General features: G+C 41.5%; 1 protein-coding gene across 3 annotated transcripts in view; it reads right to left on the reverse strand.

Moving 5' to 3' along the window:
• c20h8orf34 (chromosome 20 C8orf34 homolog) overlaps positions 1-19,478 on the reverse strand; it is a 63,309-nt gene that overhangs the window by 12,347 nt on the left and 31,484 nt on the right. For all 3 annotated transcript variants that reach the window (XM_051940415.1, XM_022206483.2, XM_022206482.2), the window contains exons 8-10: positions 13,454-13,589; positions 8,922-9,007; positions 8,742-8,815 (exon numbers count right to left, since the gene is read on the reverse strand). In XM_051940415.1, coding sequence (XP_051796375.1) covers positions 8,742-8,815; positions 8,922-9,007; positions 13,454-13,589 — 296 coding nt within the window. The remainder of the gene's footprint in view (positions 1-8,741; positions 8,816-8,921; positions 9,008-13,453; positions 13,590-19,478) is intronic.

The following is a 19,478-nucleotide window of genomic DNA, read 5'->3' on the forward strand; positions in this document are numbered from 1 at the left end:
GTGCACATGGGCTCCAAGCACAGGTGAGACATAAAATCTGTCAGCAGTAATTCCACCTGCTGTAAGTTTGGTTTACACTAGATAAGTTATGATACCCCCGATGCCAGCACTTACATCACTTGATGTGTTAAGCGTTTAATGAGAAACAGAGCTGACTTGACAAAGTGCTGACACAGAGGAGGTGGTGGGACATGTGGGGATATACATACAGAGCAGCCTTCCAACAATAGTCAGAGATAATCCTGGAATGCACGGTGTTGGAGAAAAGTGAGGACACCCAAGTGCAATACCACGAAAGATTCAACATTATATAGTCTGAAAATGATCGCATAATTTTTACGTTGAAGTTCAGGGTAGCTGATCTTACGTATAATAACAGGTTGCCTCAATGGGAAGAGAGCCACTAGAGCAGGGGTGTCAAACATGTGGCCCGCGGGTCAAAACCGGTCTGCCAGAGGTTCCAATCCGGTCTGCAGGAGGACTTTACAAAGTGTAAAAATCATAGAGAAGACATTAACTTCAAACTGTAAATTTGTAAAACTGTAAATTTAACCCCTTTACGCCCATTGTCGCGAATTTGCAACATACCACTTTCATTCAGACTGCAGCTGAGATAGCGTATCCATTCCCCCAATGCCGGCTTGCGCATATTCAATACGTACCTTGGAACCTTCTGGTAGCAGTGGTTTTCCATAGGACCGGTCGGAGTGGGACCTAAATATATATTATTATATATCTCTGCTCTATGTGTAACAGATAAATTAATAATCTCTACATATTTTAGCATCAGCTGGAAAGCAAAAGCACATGCTTTTTATTTAATTGTAAATAAATTCGGGCATCAAGGGGTTAAAATTATTTTTAGACTATGACAAGTTGTTTTGGTCATAAAGTAAAACACGAGATTGCTCATTGCTCTTTTGTTGTTTTGCCTCTCATTTTTGTAAGAATTTGTCTTGTTTTTGTTGTTTTTTGTCTTTTCTTGTCTGATTTTTGTTCATAAAGTAAAATACTGTATCATTCAGTTCCAGATACCTGTGACTAAGTGTGTTGTGTCTTTGCAGATCCACTGTCATCTGTAAGTTGTAATGTGTAAATGATAAACTGAGGCAAAACAATGTTGAGATTAAACTTAATTTTCTTAAGAAATTCCGGGTTGTTCATAATGTTTTGTAAAAAAGATAATTCCTTAAATGTGAACTTTTTCCGAATGTACTTTTTTACACTAAAACAAAAAAAAAAGTTGGAGTTATGCTATGATTTTACTGATCCAGCCCACTTAAGATAAATTGGGCTGAATGTGGCCTCTGAACTAAAATGAGTTTGACACTCCTGCACTAGAGGGACGACTGGGGGGGGAGTGAAATTAATAAATATGAATTATTTAGCAAAAATAAGTAAACAAGAGATTGCAGATTTGACTGAATTCAGCTTGGAGCCGAGTATGCCAGAGAACCACTGGGCTCGATAGACTACTAACATTGAAACTGTGGACCACAAATTAGAACCTCAACGCAACAAGAACGAGTACACCTGTAACCACTGCGACAAAACCGATTCCACATGTAATTTCACGTTGAGGCTAATTGCACGAACAAGGTTATAAAAGAACACCTGTGAGCACCACGGCTTTCTCAGTTCGTCCCTGGGGTGTATCTAACTCAACATGGCTGCAAATGATGAAAAACTCCCTGAAAGTAAAGGAGCTACGCAGGGCCAACACACCAGTAACAGACGGTTCAGTGTCCGACCTCGTGCCATTCGCTTTTTGTGCACTTTGTATTCAAAAACAAATGGGTCAGTGCTTTTGCAATGGCATGAGAATAATTTGTAGAATCTGGTGTTTCAGTGATCGCTCAGGAAGCGAAAGGAACATTTCCTGAACCCGACCTCTATCGCCAGCATCTGAGGAGAAAACTACTGACTGAACCAGTAAACGTTGCCAAAGAACATGAAAGAAGCATGATGACTTGGACATTCTTTGATCAGATGAAACCAAAATAAATGTCTTGGGATCAGATGTAGTCCGGCATGTTTAAAGTGGACCCGATCAGGACGAACGCATTGACTCCTTGAAACAGGGAGATGGGAGTGTTCTGATAAATGGCTGCATGAGCACAGGATGCAAGTTGGTGTGCTGAAGTATGAATGAGAAGATGAATACCAGCCTCAAAAAGGTCGACAGAAGAGGGATTTTTCAACGAGACAATGATCAGAAACACACTGCAACAATCACCTTGGAGTCTTTGAAGAAGGAAGAAAGTGAAAACTTGGATCAGGCCACGTATGTCTTGACCTGAATCCAACAGAACACCTTCAGAGTATTTTAGAGTGGAAGGTAGAGTAAAAGAAAAAAGAAAAACTCCAACAAAGAGCAGCTGAAAAGAATCATCTGTGAAGAATGGCAGTTTGAAAGGCTCGTATAAACCATGAGAAAAAAAGGCGGACATACAAATGTGCAAAGAAACAGAGAATGTAATCTCACTAACGAAGGCGGTACACATTTTTGTTGCTTTCATGTTGTACTTTGGGGCTCAAATTTTTAATGTAGTCTACCAAATCTGTTTACTTTTATACCCTAAACTTCATCTTGAAATTTGAAAGATGACACAACCTTGAACTACTTTACATTTTAGTGATATCGCACAGGGGTGCACTCTGTTTTTCAGTTCACAAGTCACACAGTTTAAGATTTCAGGAGTCAAACTGGCCTCAAATGTCTGTTTTCAAAGAGGAGGTACGGAGAAAAACAGAGGGATGTTGCTATCCTCTGATAAATGACAGAACATAATTCCCAGGGTCTATGGCATTGATCTTTTGCGACTGTCAGATACATGAGGCGTTCTGTGGCGGCACAACCACGGCACCGCAAGCCAATCCTTAATTACAGCCCTCATAAAGCAGCAAGGCGGGCTGAACATTACAACTGAATCCCCTCCTCAATTTTATTTCTCTCTTTGGTGGTATCTCCTCAAATCCAACAGCATGACATCATGTAGGCCTCCTCTCGCTCTGGGTCTTCTCAACTCAGGAAAACAAGCCCACCAACAGATTCCTGCTTTACAATTCCCAAACATTTTCATAAACTTTATTGCAGCCCAAGTCATTCAATATTAAAATGTTGTTGCTACAACTTTTTGGAGGAATTCAAGCCCAGATTTAACATTTATGATATGAAAAATGCAATTTATCACAGTGCCTTAAAAACCCTAGACCTGTCCTCATGCGCACTGAGCTCTAAAGCTCTTCTGTCCACCGTAATCAGGCCCATACAGTATATCCTGGAGACTGGCTAGAGGCCTGCAGTGTTGTACAATCTAAAAAGAGCAGGAAAACAAACAGGATATACAGAGTCTGCTTGCAATTCACCTCCTCAGATAACATCAATAAATAATCAGACGCTACAATCAAAATATGACGGCTGTTTCATCGACTTTGCTGAAGTCATACACATTCACAGTCACCTGGAAGATGTCAGCTTGTGCAATCTACCAAAATAATGTAGATTAAAAAATCCTGTACCAAACAGAGATGCCAAACAGCAGATAGAGGCACAAAAACAAACAAAAATGGACTTGATTACTCTCTGAAAAGACACAATGATGTGATGAAAAGCGATCTCTGTTTACTCTGGTTTAAAGCAGCTATTGTCCTTATCAGAGACAATGTACGACATGAGCGCTAATGGGTCAAACTTTTGTTTCCCCCCTCCTTTTGTTTTGATTCTTGGATCGGATGCTTTAATCTACACGGGCCAAGAGACGAGACGGAATGCCTTTTCATCTGCAAAATAAAGAGTGGCTATGATTTTACGATGACTTATGAGTATATTAATGTCAATGGCACAAAACCCAACTTGGATAATCTCCCTCCCACTATGACAAAACTAAAAAAAATAAAAAATTAAAGAGAAAAGGGGGAAACCCCTCTGGTGGTGCTTCTGCCCAACTAACAAACATGGATCTCGTTTCTCGCAAAATTGATTCCATGTTGAGAGCAAACAAGACAGAAAGAAAGACGATGGAAGTCTAGAGTTCAATATTTTATAGGCTGCATGTGTGCAGCTATACGTGTGTGGTCAGCAGTAATAATCACCACAATCTGGGGTTTGGGCCAACATTGCCCTGCACACAGCAAGGACTCCTCGGGATGTGTGCATGCAGTCACAGACCTCAAACATGGCTGGGCCGGGTTGGAGGTTTGTGCCTACTGCTGGCTTTGCAAAAAAAACAAAAAAAAACAAAAAAAACCAGCTGCTGGACTCTTGTTGTGGTCAGGTCAGGGTTGCATAGGGACCAATTCACACACAACACATACACAACCATGTGCCAACAATACAGAGACACGATGCTGGGCAAAATCGGTTATTTCTGTTGCATATTTTGCACTATTAAATGCATTGTTCAACTTTCTGGGGCTTTCTTATACACCATTTCCTGCATATCTACATGCTCAGGTCTTACAGTGTTACCTACTAAAAGTAACGTTTTCCCTTTCTTCACAAAGAGGAACAGAATGTGACTTAAAAATCCTCTAAGCCAGACAAAAGCCCACACTACATCTAATGAGGTCACTTTACAGACCATGGTTTTACTTCCGAAAACATCCAAAATGTGACAATCAGAAGCAAAGACCAACAACAGCCCAGCCAGTGTTGTTTTCATAGAATCAGATGCATAATGGGCCTCAGTAAAGACAAGAAAATCCCGGCAAATGGGATTTTTGTCCGCATAAGGATTTGATTCGCACGTGTGTGAGATAGAGAACATGGAGTCTTGGAGAAACGTGTTATTTTTACTCTAATCAAACATCAAAGTTGGGGATTATCAACCCTTCAAACATGCACAGAGAGATTACCTGTCTTTATGGAACATGATCAGGCCACTTGTGTTCAATTATTTTCTTGTTTGAAACATGTTCAGCTGTAAGGCAGACGAGCGCTATGTGTACATTCCTCAGCCGTGGAATCAAAACAGTAAAAGCAAAGACGAAGAAACAAAAACGGAACCGTCTATACTTCCGACCAAGCTGAAATCCTCAAACTGATTCATCTTCTAAACTTCACTGTGAGAAATAAGAGACGCTGTATGTTTTCTAAATAGCTCACTTTGCTGTTGCAGCTCTGTCCAGCCTGCACAGCTATGGAAAAGGATATGGGATATGAGGTGTAACACTCAACTTTTAATGAATTCCTGTTGTTTTGGCTCACAGCAGAATCACCTAATGGATTTTATGGACTTGTATGCAGGGCTCAGAGGCTCACCGGCCCAACCACAGCCAAAAGCAAACAGGAAATTGACAATAACACAGTCAGACTTTTATTCAAGCATTTCAAAGTAAGGTTATATGACATACTGGCTATCCCTCAGTCATGGAAGAAAATCCAGCAGAAAAGGCTAATAATAATAACAACAGTAATAATAGAAGTGGAAAGGAAGTGTAAACTGGTGAAAGGGCAAATGAGGGGATTCTATGCAGGAGATCCTAGTGTTCAGCTAGCACGATTGGAATTATAATCATAGGCTGTACAGCTCACAGCGAGAATCACATTTCTACAGTATTTAGCAGAAGCCCCAAAATCAGTATCCCATTACACTAATGGTTAGTTTCATTGTTTGTGGAAGATCGTTTATTTTGTATGTGTGACATCTCGGTATGAATTGTTTAAAAATTAAGAGGGATTCCAAATGTGAATCTGATGCTGATGGTTTCTGTTAGGGCTGCTACAATATATCGTTCCGACATCATGTTGCGCGCTGGAACAATAGTCTCACGGAATGAGTGAGTAGCAGGAGAGAAACGCTGGAAAGGAAGGCTTGGTTGCAAAAATGTGTCGGTTGTATGGGGATATTTCATCTGCATAAAGGGTGATGCTGAACAAAAGCAGGTGTTGGAAGCGTCTTGCAGTTGTTGCCACGACACAGCTCAACACAACTAACAGGTTGGACCATTTAAAGTGGCACCACAAATATCATTTAGATCATCTGGTGAGAAATTTCTGTGTTGTTACATATCACACTATAAATCTATAACTTGTCTCGTGTGATCTCTTCACACATGAACACAGATTCAGGCAACTATGGGCTGTGAATGCCTCCTACGAAACAATGGCAAAGAAGGTGACACATTGGTCAAAGAGACCATTCTTATGGTACTTTAAATTCAAAATATGAGCCCTATCTGAGTCAATATGTACTTTTTTAATGCTGTACAGCACAAAATGTCTAAATAATTTCTTTGGGTGTTCACTGACTCTAGCAATAAGGCATGCATACACTGTTTAAGTATATTCTACATACTGTACCAGAATACACGGATTAATACTGACAAAATTGTGGAAGATAATGGATTATCAAGTGCAACCAAAGCTTCTAAAAATACTCCCATGTTTTCCCTTGCTTTTTTTCAAACTAATACTTACCATTTTGCAAAACTGATTTTGTTGTTAATGTCGATTATATTTCAGTTTTGTGTACTATGTCTAACTAATTTGAAAAAAAAAAAAAACGTTGTGAAAATGCAAAGTAACGTAAATGCATGCGGTAGCTCTATGTATTCCAAAACATTAAACCGAAAAGAAATTTTTTCTCCAAATCCCCCAACAGAAAAGTCACCATCAGTGTGTTTCTGCTAGAAAGTAATGACATAGAAGACATTTGGGGCACACACAAATGAAGGAAAATCGGCGAATTCTCAACAAAGCTCTGGAGGAATAAAACAGCCCGAGAACTACCTAAGCCGTGCGATTTGCTCAGAGGCTAACCATGCGTGCATAACTGTGGAGGTGTGGGGAGCAGACCGGTGCCAAATATTAAAAAAAAAGGCCGTACAGTGTATCAACTTAAACTCTGCCAAAATTCCCCTGGAAACAAAAACAAACCATCGTAACGGTTCTGCTTTGCATCATGCACATAGCATTGCATCACACTAATTATCTTATTTCTACCGTACAAATGAACAGTTTCCCCTGGCAGGTTTTATGATGGCAACACCCACACCACTCAGAGTTAATTTTGATTAAAACATATCACTTAAAACTTACAAAGGAAACCGTAGAAGAATTTCTTGGGGAATTTGCTCTGGCTATCGCTTTAGGAAAGTATTTGCCTTTATGGGGCAATTATCACCTAAAGGAGCTGGCGGAGGCAGGGGGTCTGTCAGACTAATAATGATAACTATTAACAGTGTTTACTTTCCAACATTACCAGGCATTTACTGCCCGAACCAGGGCCGGCTACAATACAAGGCATACTTTATTTACGGGGAGTCGTAAATATGCTAATAATAAAAAATGACTTCAAACTTTTAAACTTAGAAAAAAAACTCATTACATTCATCTTTTCTGTAACACTAATTACCACTGCAACAAGTGAAGAAACAACGGGACACCTTTCTGCTAGTGCAACAAAAACTTTTATATACACAGCTTTATCTGTGGCTAAAAAATAACACCGTTAGGAGCTTTTATTAAACAATAAGCTAATTCAAATTATTTCCCCAGCCCCTCTAGCCTTTATAAACTCATAAAAGCATTACATTTTTTCCATATTGTTTAGAGATTATGGCCCACGAGCCCCTGGAGGATGGTTTAAACTTACAAGGTCTTACAAATTGCATTTGCCTTTCAAAGGGAGCCAAACATAAGCAATTAAGCACAAAACAAGCACATTAGCTACAGTAGGTGACAGAAGATGGTTGCACTTGCATTTTTCCATATGGGGCACATTAGTGCATTGTTCTTTTCGTGTGTTAGTACTTATAAAGGTGTGGTATAGCCTAGAGATGGAGAACTTGATGTAGAAGACTGGAAGCTAAAGGAATCAACTTCTATCTCTGAGATCTATTTGACTGTTTTTTGGTGTCAGCTTTCAACTTGTAGCATTTTTCTGCATCAAAAGCATGTTAAAAATCAGGATATTAATACGAGAACGGCATTCTGTGGAGGTCATGCTGCCTCTAATTTCAGGATGGTGCCTATTGTATTCGGCCTAATCCGTCAGATCTCCGACTACTGCTTTGGTCGCTCAGTTTTTAAAAGTCTGCTCCCAGTTAGTCTGGAGCCTCTCTGCATCTGCTCAGCACACGGAGCAAAGCCTTGGCTCCAAACCCCTTTCTTTCTTTCAAAAATGCCGTAAAAATCCTTGTCTAACACTTAGATCGGCCAATTATTTTAAAAAAAAGGAAAAAGGTATTGGCTTTTTTGGAGGGTAATTATACAAAGGTACCGGCGTCTTAGGCTGTGCTGCTTTATTAACAGCATGTGAGTGTCTGCCTCGTTCGGAGTCTGGTGTGTGCCACATTAGGCCGCTATAGATTTCTTCCCTGCAGCATGTGAAGTTTATCACGCAATCTTTCTATTGAACAAAACTTTGTGGACTCCTATAACCCATAAATATTTAGATCTATTGTATAAAACACCTAAATCAGCCTCAGCTCCTTGTTGTGTCACTGGATATTCTTTTCATTTATTCCTTTCAGACTGCACACAGGTGCCCTGAGAGGCGAGCAAAGCGATACAGGGGGAGCTCTAATTGGGGTATCACTTGTTTAGCACTATCGACTGTTGTGTAAGCTGAAATGCCCGCAAAAAGATGGATCGGGTCTTTCCCGATCCATCCAGGCTCGAGGTGGTTTTCGCTCGCTCTCAGACAATAGACGCTGAGGAGGAGAGAGCGACGTGGTAATTGATGGCTGTAAAGCGATCTTAATTGTTTGGTGATGGATGTAGGGAGGACACTTACAGAGGCTGACACTTGAGATAAGGCCTCGCATTCCTGCAGTCGTCCCGCCACTGTGTCCACCCCGGGCAATGGAGCTGCTCCAAACAATACACACAAACAAGGGAAGGACAGAAAAAAAAAAGTGTAAGACCACAAAAATGTACAAAGATGTGACCATTTTGAGTTTGAACTGCAACTTACAGGAGATGTCGGGTACAGCTTGTTCAGATACGTGAGGCCTGTGCTCCTCTTCAGATCTGCTGTCTGATAGCGTGTCCCCCTGCAACCTAGAAACAACACGCAACATATATACACTACTGTACACACTGGAAGGGGAGTGTGCAATAACAGTCTCACGAATCAGTATTTTTCAGTCACAACACTGCAATGCATGATTGGAAATTGAATGTCAGATAAGAAAAAGACAAGCGAGTCTCTCAAAAGAGGAAATGTTTAGTGAGTTTATTATCTCCTCTTCTGAGATAGTGAGAAAGGAGGAACTTGGGGGTCACTTCTGGGGCCCACACTATCTTTTCATCATAGTTTCTCATCCTGCTGAAATTAAATTTGATTTTTCTTTATATGAAAGCATTTTCGTGCATGTCCAGACTGAGCACGTACAGACAGAAGCAGGCTCACTCTGCTTACTAAAAAAAATAAACCTGAAAAATTGGCACGAAGATTCAGTTTCCCCTTAAATCATCCAGTTACTGTTCTTTATCATAATGTGTTTCCCAGAACCCCTATAGCGTTTTTCCCTCCAAAGATATCTGTTTGGTATGAAATGCTCGTGGGTCGGAGAGGTTTGGCTGTCTCTTTCAGGTACTAAAAGATTTAAGTTTCCCTCAGATAGTAAAGCACACTGTGGGTGAAAGACAAACAGTGACTGAACTGCTTTTTCAGTGGGAAGACGTTACACAGGGCGTTTCGCTGCATTTACGCTCCTCTACAAACTAATTCCCACTCTGATCTTATAGCTCGGAATTAAACGCATTTATTTTTCTAGGGCATAACTTTAACAACTGCGAATCATAGCACATATTAACTGTAATTACACACGACTTTAGCTCAGCAAATTCTTTCGCTGCATGCTATTTCCATGTCATCAGCGCGACCATTAGCTGAAGACAAAAGAAAGCAATCCCTGTACTTTTATGGCGCAGCTGCATTCCCAGCCGTAGGGCCTCTTGGTTTTTACCTCTACAATGAGGGTTAAAGCACAACACTACTTTGTAAAGTGTATTCTATTTCGTTCCTTCTTTATACATCCCTCTCCTTGTCTCCCTCTCGCTTTAATGGTCTTTATACGACCATTAAAAGTGCCCAAGATGACTATCACAAGGCCTTCCTCTTCTCCGAACAAAGCCTGCTCATAGCCGCAAGTCTCGACTACCATTCCCTCAGTACATTCCTGATATGAAAGCAATTAATTTAATGAGAACTACAAGCCCAAAAGAGGTTTGCGGAGATATATCCATTTCCTAGGACCGCACTTCCAGCTCCTCAAGAGTATGTAGATTTAGGATCTGGGATGCGTTTGCACACAGGAGATCCTGTGGCAGGAGCGCACGGCCATTAAACGAACCGATCGGGCGCATGAGGGAGGTGGATGAAATGCTGGTGCGACCACAGTTATGGCACAAAAGGCAGAGACACGGCCACAACACACAGGCCACACAGCACTTTACACTTTAACCAGCCAGTGGAGAGCCAGAGGAAGCAGCGTGTTTCCTGACCTGCCACTGCTGGTTAGGAGACACACAGGCTGAGAGGACAGTGTGGACAGCGTGGGGACGGAAGGGGAGGAAAAGGACAGTGATCGGTGGAAGGTGTCTAATAAGGCTTGGCTCTGCTTCAATATGGGGTCAGTAAGTTCAAATAAGACAGTGATGCTGCTGAGCAATGTTTGTATTTTTAATGTGGTAATCATGGTGTCCCAAATCGCTTTTTTATTTAAACACACGGGTTCAATTTAAACCATTTTCATCAGTGTGCAGCCTAATTCATTCATGTCTCGCCTCTGCAGTTGTTAAACGAATCAGCAATGGTCAGGAGTACTTCTGGAAATTAATAAAACCTTGCTGGGGAGGAACAGAGTTGTCGCCTTCACGCTGTGGGTGTGAAAGTAAGCGTCACCTTTTCTTGGCTTTGGGTGGTTCGCGGTCGAGCCAAGAGGTTCAGTCTCGTTTGCTTAGGCAACTAGACGGAGTGAATACACTGTGCATGGATTTGAATGATGGACCTCACTGGCCTGTAAGAGCTCATAGGTAGAAAAAAATCCTGAATTCTAATGTGTTTGCCTGAGGGGTGACGGGTATGTGAGGAATGCTTGCCCAGCTTGGGCCAGTGTTCACAGCTCCATGCAGAGCCAAGGCCATCTTTGTTAGAGTTATATAATATTGGAAAGGATCTACTTAATCGTTTCAGCTTTATACTGAACTAACCCTATGTTCTGCCTCAGTGTAAGGCCACATCTGGACAGTATACTGTCTGCTGGTGTGACGTACAAAAGGGCACGGGCACATATGTTAGTTTTTGTGAAGAGCAGGTTTCAAGACTGGCCCCCGTACTGAGCCACGTTTGAAAGGTGTTTCTGGGAATCCTATCAATGCACACAACATAAAATCTTTGTCAGGGTTGCCCTTCTCCAAACTCTGCTTACTGACCGCTGCCTCCACTGTCTTCTGTTCGTGCGAGGACAAGCATGCACATGTTTTACGTCCGGATCCGCGGATTTCTGTGTCTGTGCACGCTTGGGCTCCTGCACAACCCTGATTTCTGTGAATTCTATGTTTTCAGAATAGTAGAAATGCGTGCAACACTTTCCCAGCTTACAGATCTGTTTATGGCCCTTACACTACCCAAAAATTACTTTGAAAGACCACGACTCCTTTGCCAATAAAACTTGGGAAAGATTTGGTGGTCAGGTTAAAGAGGACAAAGCAAGAATTTGGCCTGAACCAGAAGGAGAGAGGAAGACAGAGGAGAAGAAGAACAGATGTCTGACATTTCAGTCACGAAAAAACACTCCTCACAGAAGCCCGAATATGACTTCAGATGCAAATGCTGCTTTGTCCATTGCCACTGATTCAAGCATGGGACGCAAAGTATAAACAATTTGCCTAAAAACATCAAGTCGATAAACTAACAACAAAAATCCAGCGATACCATTCATCCTCCGGCAGAATCTCTGACAACATCCCGCAGCCTGTGTGCGTGGAGCGAAACTGATAAGCCGCATGAATGAAAGAAAAGTAGGAAACAAACAAATTCCAAACCCCAAACAGTGGAGGCTGTGCAGGCAGATGTGTGCCTGGCGTCTCATCAGAAAGATACCCGTTTATCTTCGACTGGCATCAAGGAAGAGCTTTGCCCACACCTGCCTATGGTATCGCACCCAAAAAGTCAGAAATCTGAGCACCAGACTTATGCTGGGGATCAGGGGAAACAGGAAATGTGTCAGGAGAGAAAAACTCTGATTATGAGAGAAAGGGTGATAATGGAGAAGATTATCCGTGCCGGAGCTGATTTGTGAAAACAAGCAACACAGGTAAGGAATGGACTGAAGATATGATATTCTTTTCTGCTACCTCGGATACGAATGCACAGAGAGAGAGAGAGGAAATAGAGGGTGGTGCATTGAGAAGAGTCATGACCCAAGATAAGAACAGGATAGGATGTTGGAAAGAAAAAAATGGATTACAGAAGCAGTCACAACTTAACTTTAAAAAAAAAAAAAAAGGATTGGAGTTTATAAAAATTGAAAAATAGGGCTGTAGTCTAGAGGTCAACTGGTCTACTGTTTGGTTGATATGCTCTCATGCTACCAAAATCTCATTGATGTGAAGTGTTTCAGTGACAATCTTTCAGGAAAAATCCAGTATTTGTGACAAAACAGGGAACAGAACCAATGAACATCCCTACATTTTTACAATTTTACTCTGAGTTGGTGTCAAAGTAATTGACATCTTGTCAAAGATGTTGTCCGTGCGGCAGCATTTTGTTAAAACAGATAGCTAAAAAATCAACTCTGCAAACAGTTATTTGCATATCACAGCTACAAAAACAAACTTTGCAGACTACCTAGAAACAGTGGGCTGACTAATCTACATTATATTCGTCAGCAGATCTTGAGCTGCAATCACAAGTTAATATAGTTACATTTTCAAAAATCACATAAATATGTGCAGGTGCACGCCTGTCTGCTCCAAGTCTGTTGCTGTGATTTCATTGTTAATATGCAGCAAGTACTATTTTTTCTCTCATTTCATTTAGGTTAACAAGGCCAGCAGACATAGTGCACCCAGTGAACTGCAATTTAGTTGATTTAGAGAGAAAGTGATATTTTTTTCCCCCACCACAACCAATCGATTGGTTAAAGGGTAGGTATGATTTCAGTTGGTTGGCCAAGATTTTCTTTGGTTGATGACAGGCTTATTATAAGAATAGTTGGGTAACATTGGCTTTCTTGCAAGGAGTCTAGTGTGTAGATTAATTTATCTTTCTCACGTTTGGTAAAAACACCAAGCTTCTGTTTAACATTGGGTTATGAGCAGAGAGTGGTATTGATCTACTTTTCTGACTGTTGGCAAGAATGCAAATACAAGTATTTCCAAAATGCCAAACTCTGCCGTAAAATCCTAACAAGAACTGACGGAGTCTACAGAGCTCTGCAGCTAAAAAGACACGATCAGTGTTCATTGTTGTAGATAAGAGAGGGTGGAAACATTTACCTGGCACACCTAGAGCAGATGTTAAGAGTAACTTTGGCCTGCGGTTCAGGCTGATAGGAGCTGCGTCCTTGGCTGAACTTGCTGCCGGATGGAGCCAGTCCGGTCACGCCCTCCATCCGCAGGTCATCCAGGTCCTCTGAGGGCAGAAGGAGTGACACGCAGGGAGACAGAGGACGTAGCAGGAAAGCAAAGAAAAAGGAGAGAAAACAAGAGACAGAAAGGACAGTCATTAATCATACTTCGGTCGCTCCCTTGTCAATATGAAACCCTGTGATGACAGTGTGCTAAAAGCCAAAAGAGCAAGCAAAGCACATCGCAGTAAATAAACATTCACAGTCCGGCCCGGCCACGGTGTTCCTTCACACGCACGCACTCCACAAACATGCATCCATAAAAACACACAGATTTCAGAAGTTTACAACCGCTCATCATCAACACAAAAGTCTTTGTTATGGCGAGTGATGACAGAACCACTGTATGGCAGCACAAGAAGGGCACGTGAACAAGCTGAGGGTGACGAGGACAAAGAAGAATGTAGTCTGTGAGAAGAGAAGGAAAAAAAAACAACATGGAGAGAAAGTTGGATTTCGTCTGATCTCTCACTGTGTTCTCGAGAGCGAACTGCCACTGAGGACACACACATAGACCCTGTTCCCTCTAAAGAAACTCCATATGCGAAAGACACGCTAGTATTGTTCCGACTAACATCTAACAGCAGTCTGTTTTTCTCCGTCTTACGGACAGCCACGTTTGAAGACATGCTCACAAACACACCAAGCTAACAGGTGCAGAGGTGTTCATGTTAAATAAGCCTTATTTCTGCCTGCCTTCCCTCTCTTCTAAGAAATCTGCTTTATTTCAAACTACAGCTGCTCTCTATGAGTCGAAATGCTGTCCACATGGACCACTTGAATGTTTGACGTCTGGACGTGGTTCAAACCTAACAGGGATCATTAGTTATCATATCATGGTACTGAATTTTCGACATCAAGTCAAAGGGCACGATACGCGTTTCCCCTAATGCACACAGCACTAGCATAATAGAGGAGGAAGCCATAAATCAACCCTATAACAAGATTTACGATGAAACAACAGGAGAATAATGTGAATTCAGTGCTTTCTGCAGCAAAGTAGAGACTTGTAACAGTTTGTTAATAAATCCAAGGATCAAACGGGAGAGTCTGAATCAGCCAGACCATTTTGGTTTTCACTGCATCCTCATGAGATAAAACATATTGCAGTACTTTTCCGTGTTGCAGTACTTTCCGTGACAGTGAAAAGTGAGCGGGTGCTTTGGACTCTTCTTTGAGACCACATTTTGAATGGTCACCATAGCAGTATTTGTCCCCATTCTTCCCAGACCAGAGCAATTTCAGATCATTGCCAAAAAAGGATGAGAGGGGGTCACCTTCAGGACATACAGTATATTCTCACTATTGTTTATGCTCTTATACATGTGGTACGGTATGTGCCCGACTTTCTGCATGTCTACTCATTTGAAACCAACATTGATACTTTTCACTTTGGGATCACATTACCTGACCTCTACTTTGGGGGAGAAAAAAATGGGCCTCACACCTTGAAAGAGTAGAAAGCATGACTAATCACCTGGATTAGATTGGATGACACTTGCTCATGAGAACTCTTTCCCTCCATCCATCAGCGTGGCACACAGCCAGAAAATCTCATCTGTCTCCTGTCTCCTTTGGGTGTCGGGAAAACATTCTGACGAGACATCTAAACGCATCGCTTCAGTCTAATCTGTGAATCTATCCCGTCCTGCAACAGTACGCTGGGCAGGGTGTTGAGTTAATACATTTTTAGTTTAGTTATGTCACGAACCACAACACACACACAAAAGTACCAGACCCATGTGCTGTCTGCGTTTTTATACCACTAATAAAAACCGTTTTATCATGTTTTTCACCCGTGGTAGAAGCGTTGTGCTATGGACGACAACATGAGTCTGCTGGTCTGTCACCAGTGAACAAACTGCCATTAAATTTGTTCAGACGTCACAGTCTCCAGACACAAATTCCATTGACATTGGTGATCTAGTGACAGTTCCTATAATGCCACCACCAGACAAATATTTGTGGTTTCTTTGAAGGAAATGTTGCAACAACTTCTGGATGAATTTGCCCTGACATTTGGTTAGGACATTTTTCTTTTCCCCAAGACAATCACAGCAGCATAACAACAAGAATATTATTTTTTAGTAATCCAATACTGTGGCCCCAGAATGCGCCTTTTAGTGTTTTTAGGTCAAAATATTGCAAAGATGCCAAATGTTACCATGACTGCACAGTGCCTGGTTTTAGCCTTGTTTAAGTGTGTGTACCTTTAAATACAACTGAGCTGCTGCTGTCCCCATCTCCTTCAGAAAAGAAACTCTCTCTGTGTCTGTCGACAATATGGAGCAAAACATTTGACCGCAACACAGCTGACATGACTGAGTGTGTGCAACTTTCCACAGAAAATACTCAGCACAGCCGTTGTTTTTGACTCACGTATGGTGAGTTAGTTAGAAAATGTTGCGTCAATATCATCAGTATTTTAGTGGTGCAGAGCTGCAGCTAGCGAGTGGCTCTGAAGAGACTGCAGGGCAAAATACAGCCAAATGGACTGTGTCATGTTGAAACATGAAATATTTGAATGTGAACAGCTTTATTGAGAATTTTGCGGTTTTTGAAAAGCAGTATATGAGTTTGAAAGATGTAAACGCACAGATAGGTGATATGAAAACACAGTAACCCACTCACAACTTGTTTATTGGTTGTAAATTAGTCTTCAAGTTTCCACCATTTTTGAATTTCAGAATTTCCAGAGGGCCCGACATGTGTTTGTATGATATAAGCTAAAAGTAATGTTAGCCACACTGTGCTAACAATCAGGATTTCCCTGTCGCTGCTGTGACATTGCCATCAAAAATAAAACTAACACACTCGTCTTCATTTCCTCAGATGCTGTGACTGCATGATGATTTGTGTGTTTCCTCTTGCAGGCAAATTCATAGTAGCATAACCAAATACCTGATAAAAATGGAGCTTCAGCATATCGGGCTTTATGCTAGTGGCAGAATATGTCTCATATCACATTATATTAACTTCAGCACAGGTTGTCTGTGAAGATTCTCAGTCATCCAGCTCATGGTAATTACAGGAGCTTCAGTGAAAATCAACCGCACTTCTCTTGCAGGTTGTTGAAGACATTTCTGGAAATCATCTCTTGATCCTCCCTCAGTGTCTCTGAAGGAAATGGAAATCATCGGCCTAAGCTGTTCTTTAGCTTTAACACTCACGAGCAAATGTTAGCATGCTAACATGACAAGTTAAGATGATGACCATGCAGTGCTGAGTGTTTGCATTCTAAATTTAGCATCTAGCTCAAAGCCCTGCTGATTATAGGTACACCATCACTGCATCGCTGCTTAGTCTTGTGAACAGATGAGAACATAATTTTATAGTACACAACATTACTTACACAGCACATATAAGCATACTTAAAAACATTGATGCAATTATATTCCATAAAAAATGATCAGGTCGTGGGTAGATGTAAAAACTTAGGAATAAGCTAAAAATATGAATGTTCTAAGCTTTCACTGAAAACATTAGTTTTGTTGCTGTTGATGGCAACACCTTTGACCAATCGCACTTGAAGAACTTTTTGCACTTACTACAGGTTTTTCCTTATGTCTGAATTCTTGCTTGTGTTTAACGTCGCTTTGGACAAAAGCGTCTGCTAAATGAAATTGTAGAATTGTAGAACTGTAGAATAAGTTTTGTATTACTTTTCTCTAACTAGTATGAGCAGCGGTTGCTTAAAATTTTCCACTACTTGCTTCATGAACACAATGACAAATGCTTGTTTAACCACTCTACACTATGTTACAATCTACTTTTTAAAAAAATAAAATAGAATTGGATGCTTTAACAAAATCTGTAATGTTCTTGGTTTTGATCTTTGACATCAGTCGTGTTGCTCGCCAGAGAGCAAGTGTTGTCTTAGTGTTTTGAGAAGGACAGATAGGCTACATTCCAGCAATACCCTTAAGGAGGCAATATTAAATGTCCCATTCATCATGGAATACATTGGAGGGGTGGGGACAGACAGAGCCACCAGCGATTTGGGCAATTTTCTGGTCGTGGGAACAGCTCAGTTTTAGGCCTTCGCCCTTTTCCTACTTTCTCTTCATCCATTCCCAACTTCTTCCCCCTCTAACTATTATCCCTTCTTTTGGCAACTGACTAATGTAGCATGCCGGATTTTCTTTGGGTCATAGCCTGCGATACAAATCATTTACTTGACACTTGGAAACATTCACTTGTGAGGCTGCAGCTTTCATGAAATACTAAAAGAATAACAGCAACAGCCCGTGACCCTGAAAAAGAACATGACCTCAGTGTGCACAGCTGCTTGTCACCTCAACTCCGGCTTTGTCTTTTTGACTTGTTTCCTTCTGGTCAAGATAATGTGACACAGTGATGAAGAGAAAGAGCTCAAGTGTCTGAAGGAAAAGAGGGCAAATCTCAGACATCCAGAGGTCACCGAGGTAAACAGCGGCTGTTGTCTGGAGTGCATTTCCTGCAGAACACAAATCTGAGCAAATGAAATGTAACAAAGACGGAAACATTTAGGAATGAGTCACACTAGTTTGTTCTGAAGCAAGTTGCTCTGGACTTGTAGTTGCCTCTCTGGTGTGCTGTTAGTTGAAGCTTCATTTAGCCAGTCAAAACAATAGAGGACAAGAAAGAACTGAAAACGGAAGCGATTTTAATGGTTTATGTGCAGGTCTGTGTGTGTTTGTGGACGTGGAAGTGAAGCAGCAAAGTAAAAGCTGCACAACGTCCCCACTGCAGCAGCTTTATCACCCTGCATTGTGGTCCATGTTAGCTCACGGATATTGAAGTATATTACTATGTCAAAAGACAGCAAAGAAACACAATTTTGCTGAGATAAAGGCAGAGTAGAAAAAGGCTTCTTTTTGTAAGCTACGAGCAGGGCTTAAGAGCGAGTGCAGCCGTTCATCTGTGCACCAGCAGTCTGAATCTCAGCCATGTCAACCCCGAGGCTGAATCCAAATCAGAACTTCTTTACTGGGCAGGGAGAGATGACAAATTTCGGTGTTGACACCATCCTATCTCTGAGGGAAGGCCTGTATATGAAGCGCTGCGGTGATGAATATGTGCCCTGGGGGATGAGGTTTGGGTGTTAACATTATAAATGACTCCTTTTACATGCACATAAGTGGTCTGAAGCACATGCTCACACTGTATCCTCAGTACAGGCAGCAGAAATCATTCATTTGTCATGACAGTGGCATTTTTGTGGTCCAGCGTATTCTGAGTATGATCTTAATTTATGAGCCCGGATTTGTTGGTTTGCAGGTCAAATTACTGGTAGAAGATAAAATTGGTTATTTTTTAAGTTGTCTAGTTACACGCAGCACTTGTTTGAACACCAATGAATTCACAGTGTACTACACTTTAAACACAGTAATTAAACTGATGTTGACACATTATTGAACCCTGACTTCTACTCTTGACTTAAGTTTCCTTTCATGTGCAAATTCCCAATTCCATGCTCACATAGAAGATTAAGCAAATATACAGCGCATTTATTCTGCTGTATCTGCCTAGTCAAACACATGTATCCACGCTCTCCATGTCAACAATAGAGAGTATCATTCCTCCCACACAATACCACCATGATAAGTTTACAGTGCGTCTCCCATGAGACCAGTTTACCCCGAGACCATGACAGCCTCCGAGGCCTCTGTCTAGACACAACAAACGTCTGTCCACACTCGCCCGTTTGTCAGCCCGCCACATTTTCACTCCCTGGGCACCGGGGCAGCCATGCGTGCTCCCCCCGTCTAACGATGAGACATGGCAGATAAATAAAATGGGTCTGCACTGGGGGTAGGTGTGGGGAGGAAGAGAAATGGAAACTATTCAAGCGATGCAATCCCAACAAAAGGCCTGAGCGATGAGGAATTCCGTGCCGCAATCACTCAGTCACA

The sequence above is a fragment of the Acanthochromis polyacanthus genome, chromosome 20 (assembly GCF_021347895.1).
Source record: "Acanthochromis polyacanthus isolate Apoly-LR-REF ecotype Palm Island chromosome 20, KAUST_Apoly_ChrSc, whole genome shotgun sequence".
Lineage (NCBI taxonomy): Eukaryota > Metazoa > Chordata > Actinopteri > Pomacentridae > Acanthochromis > Acanthochromis polyacanthus.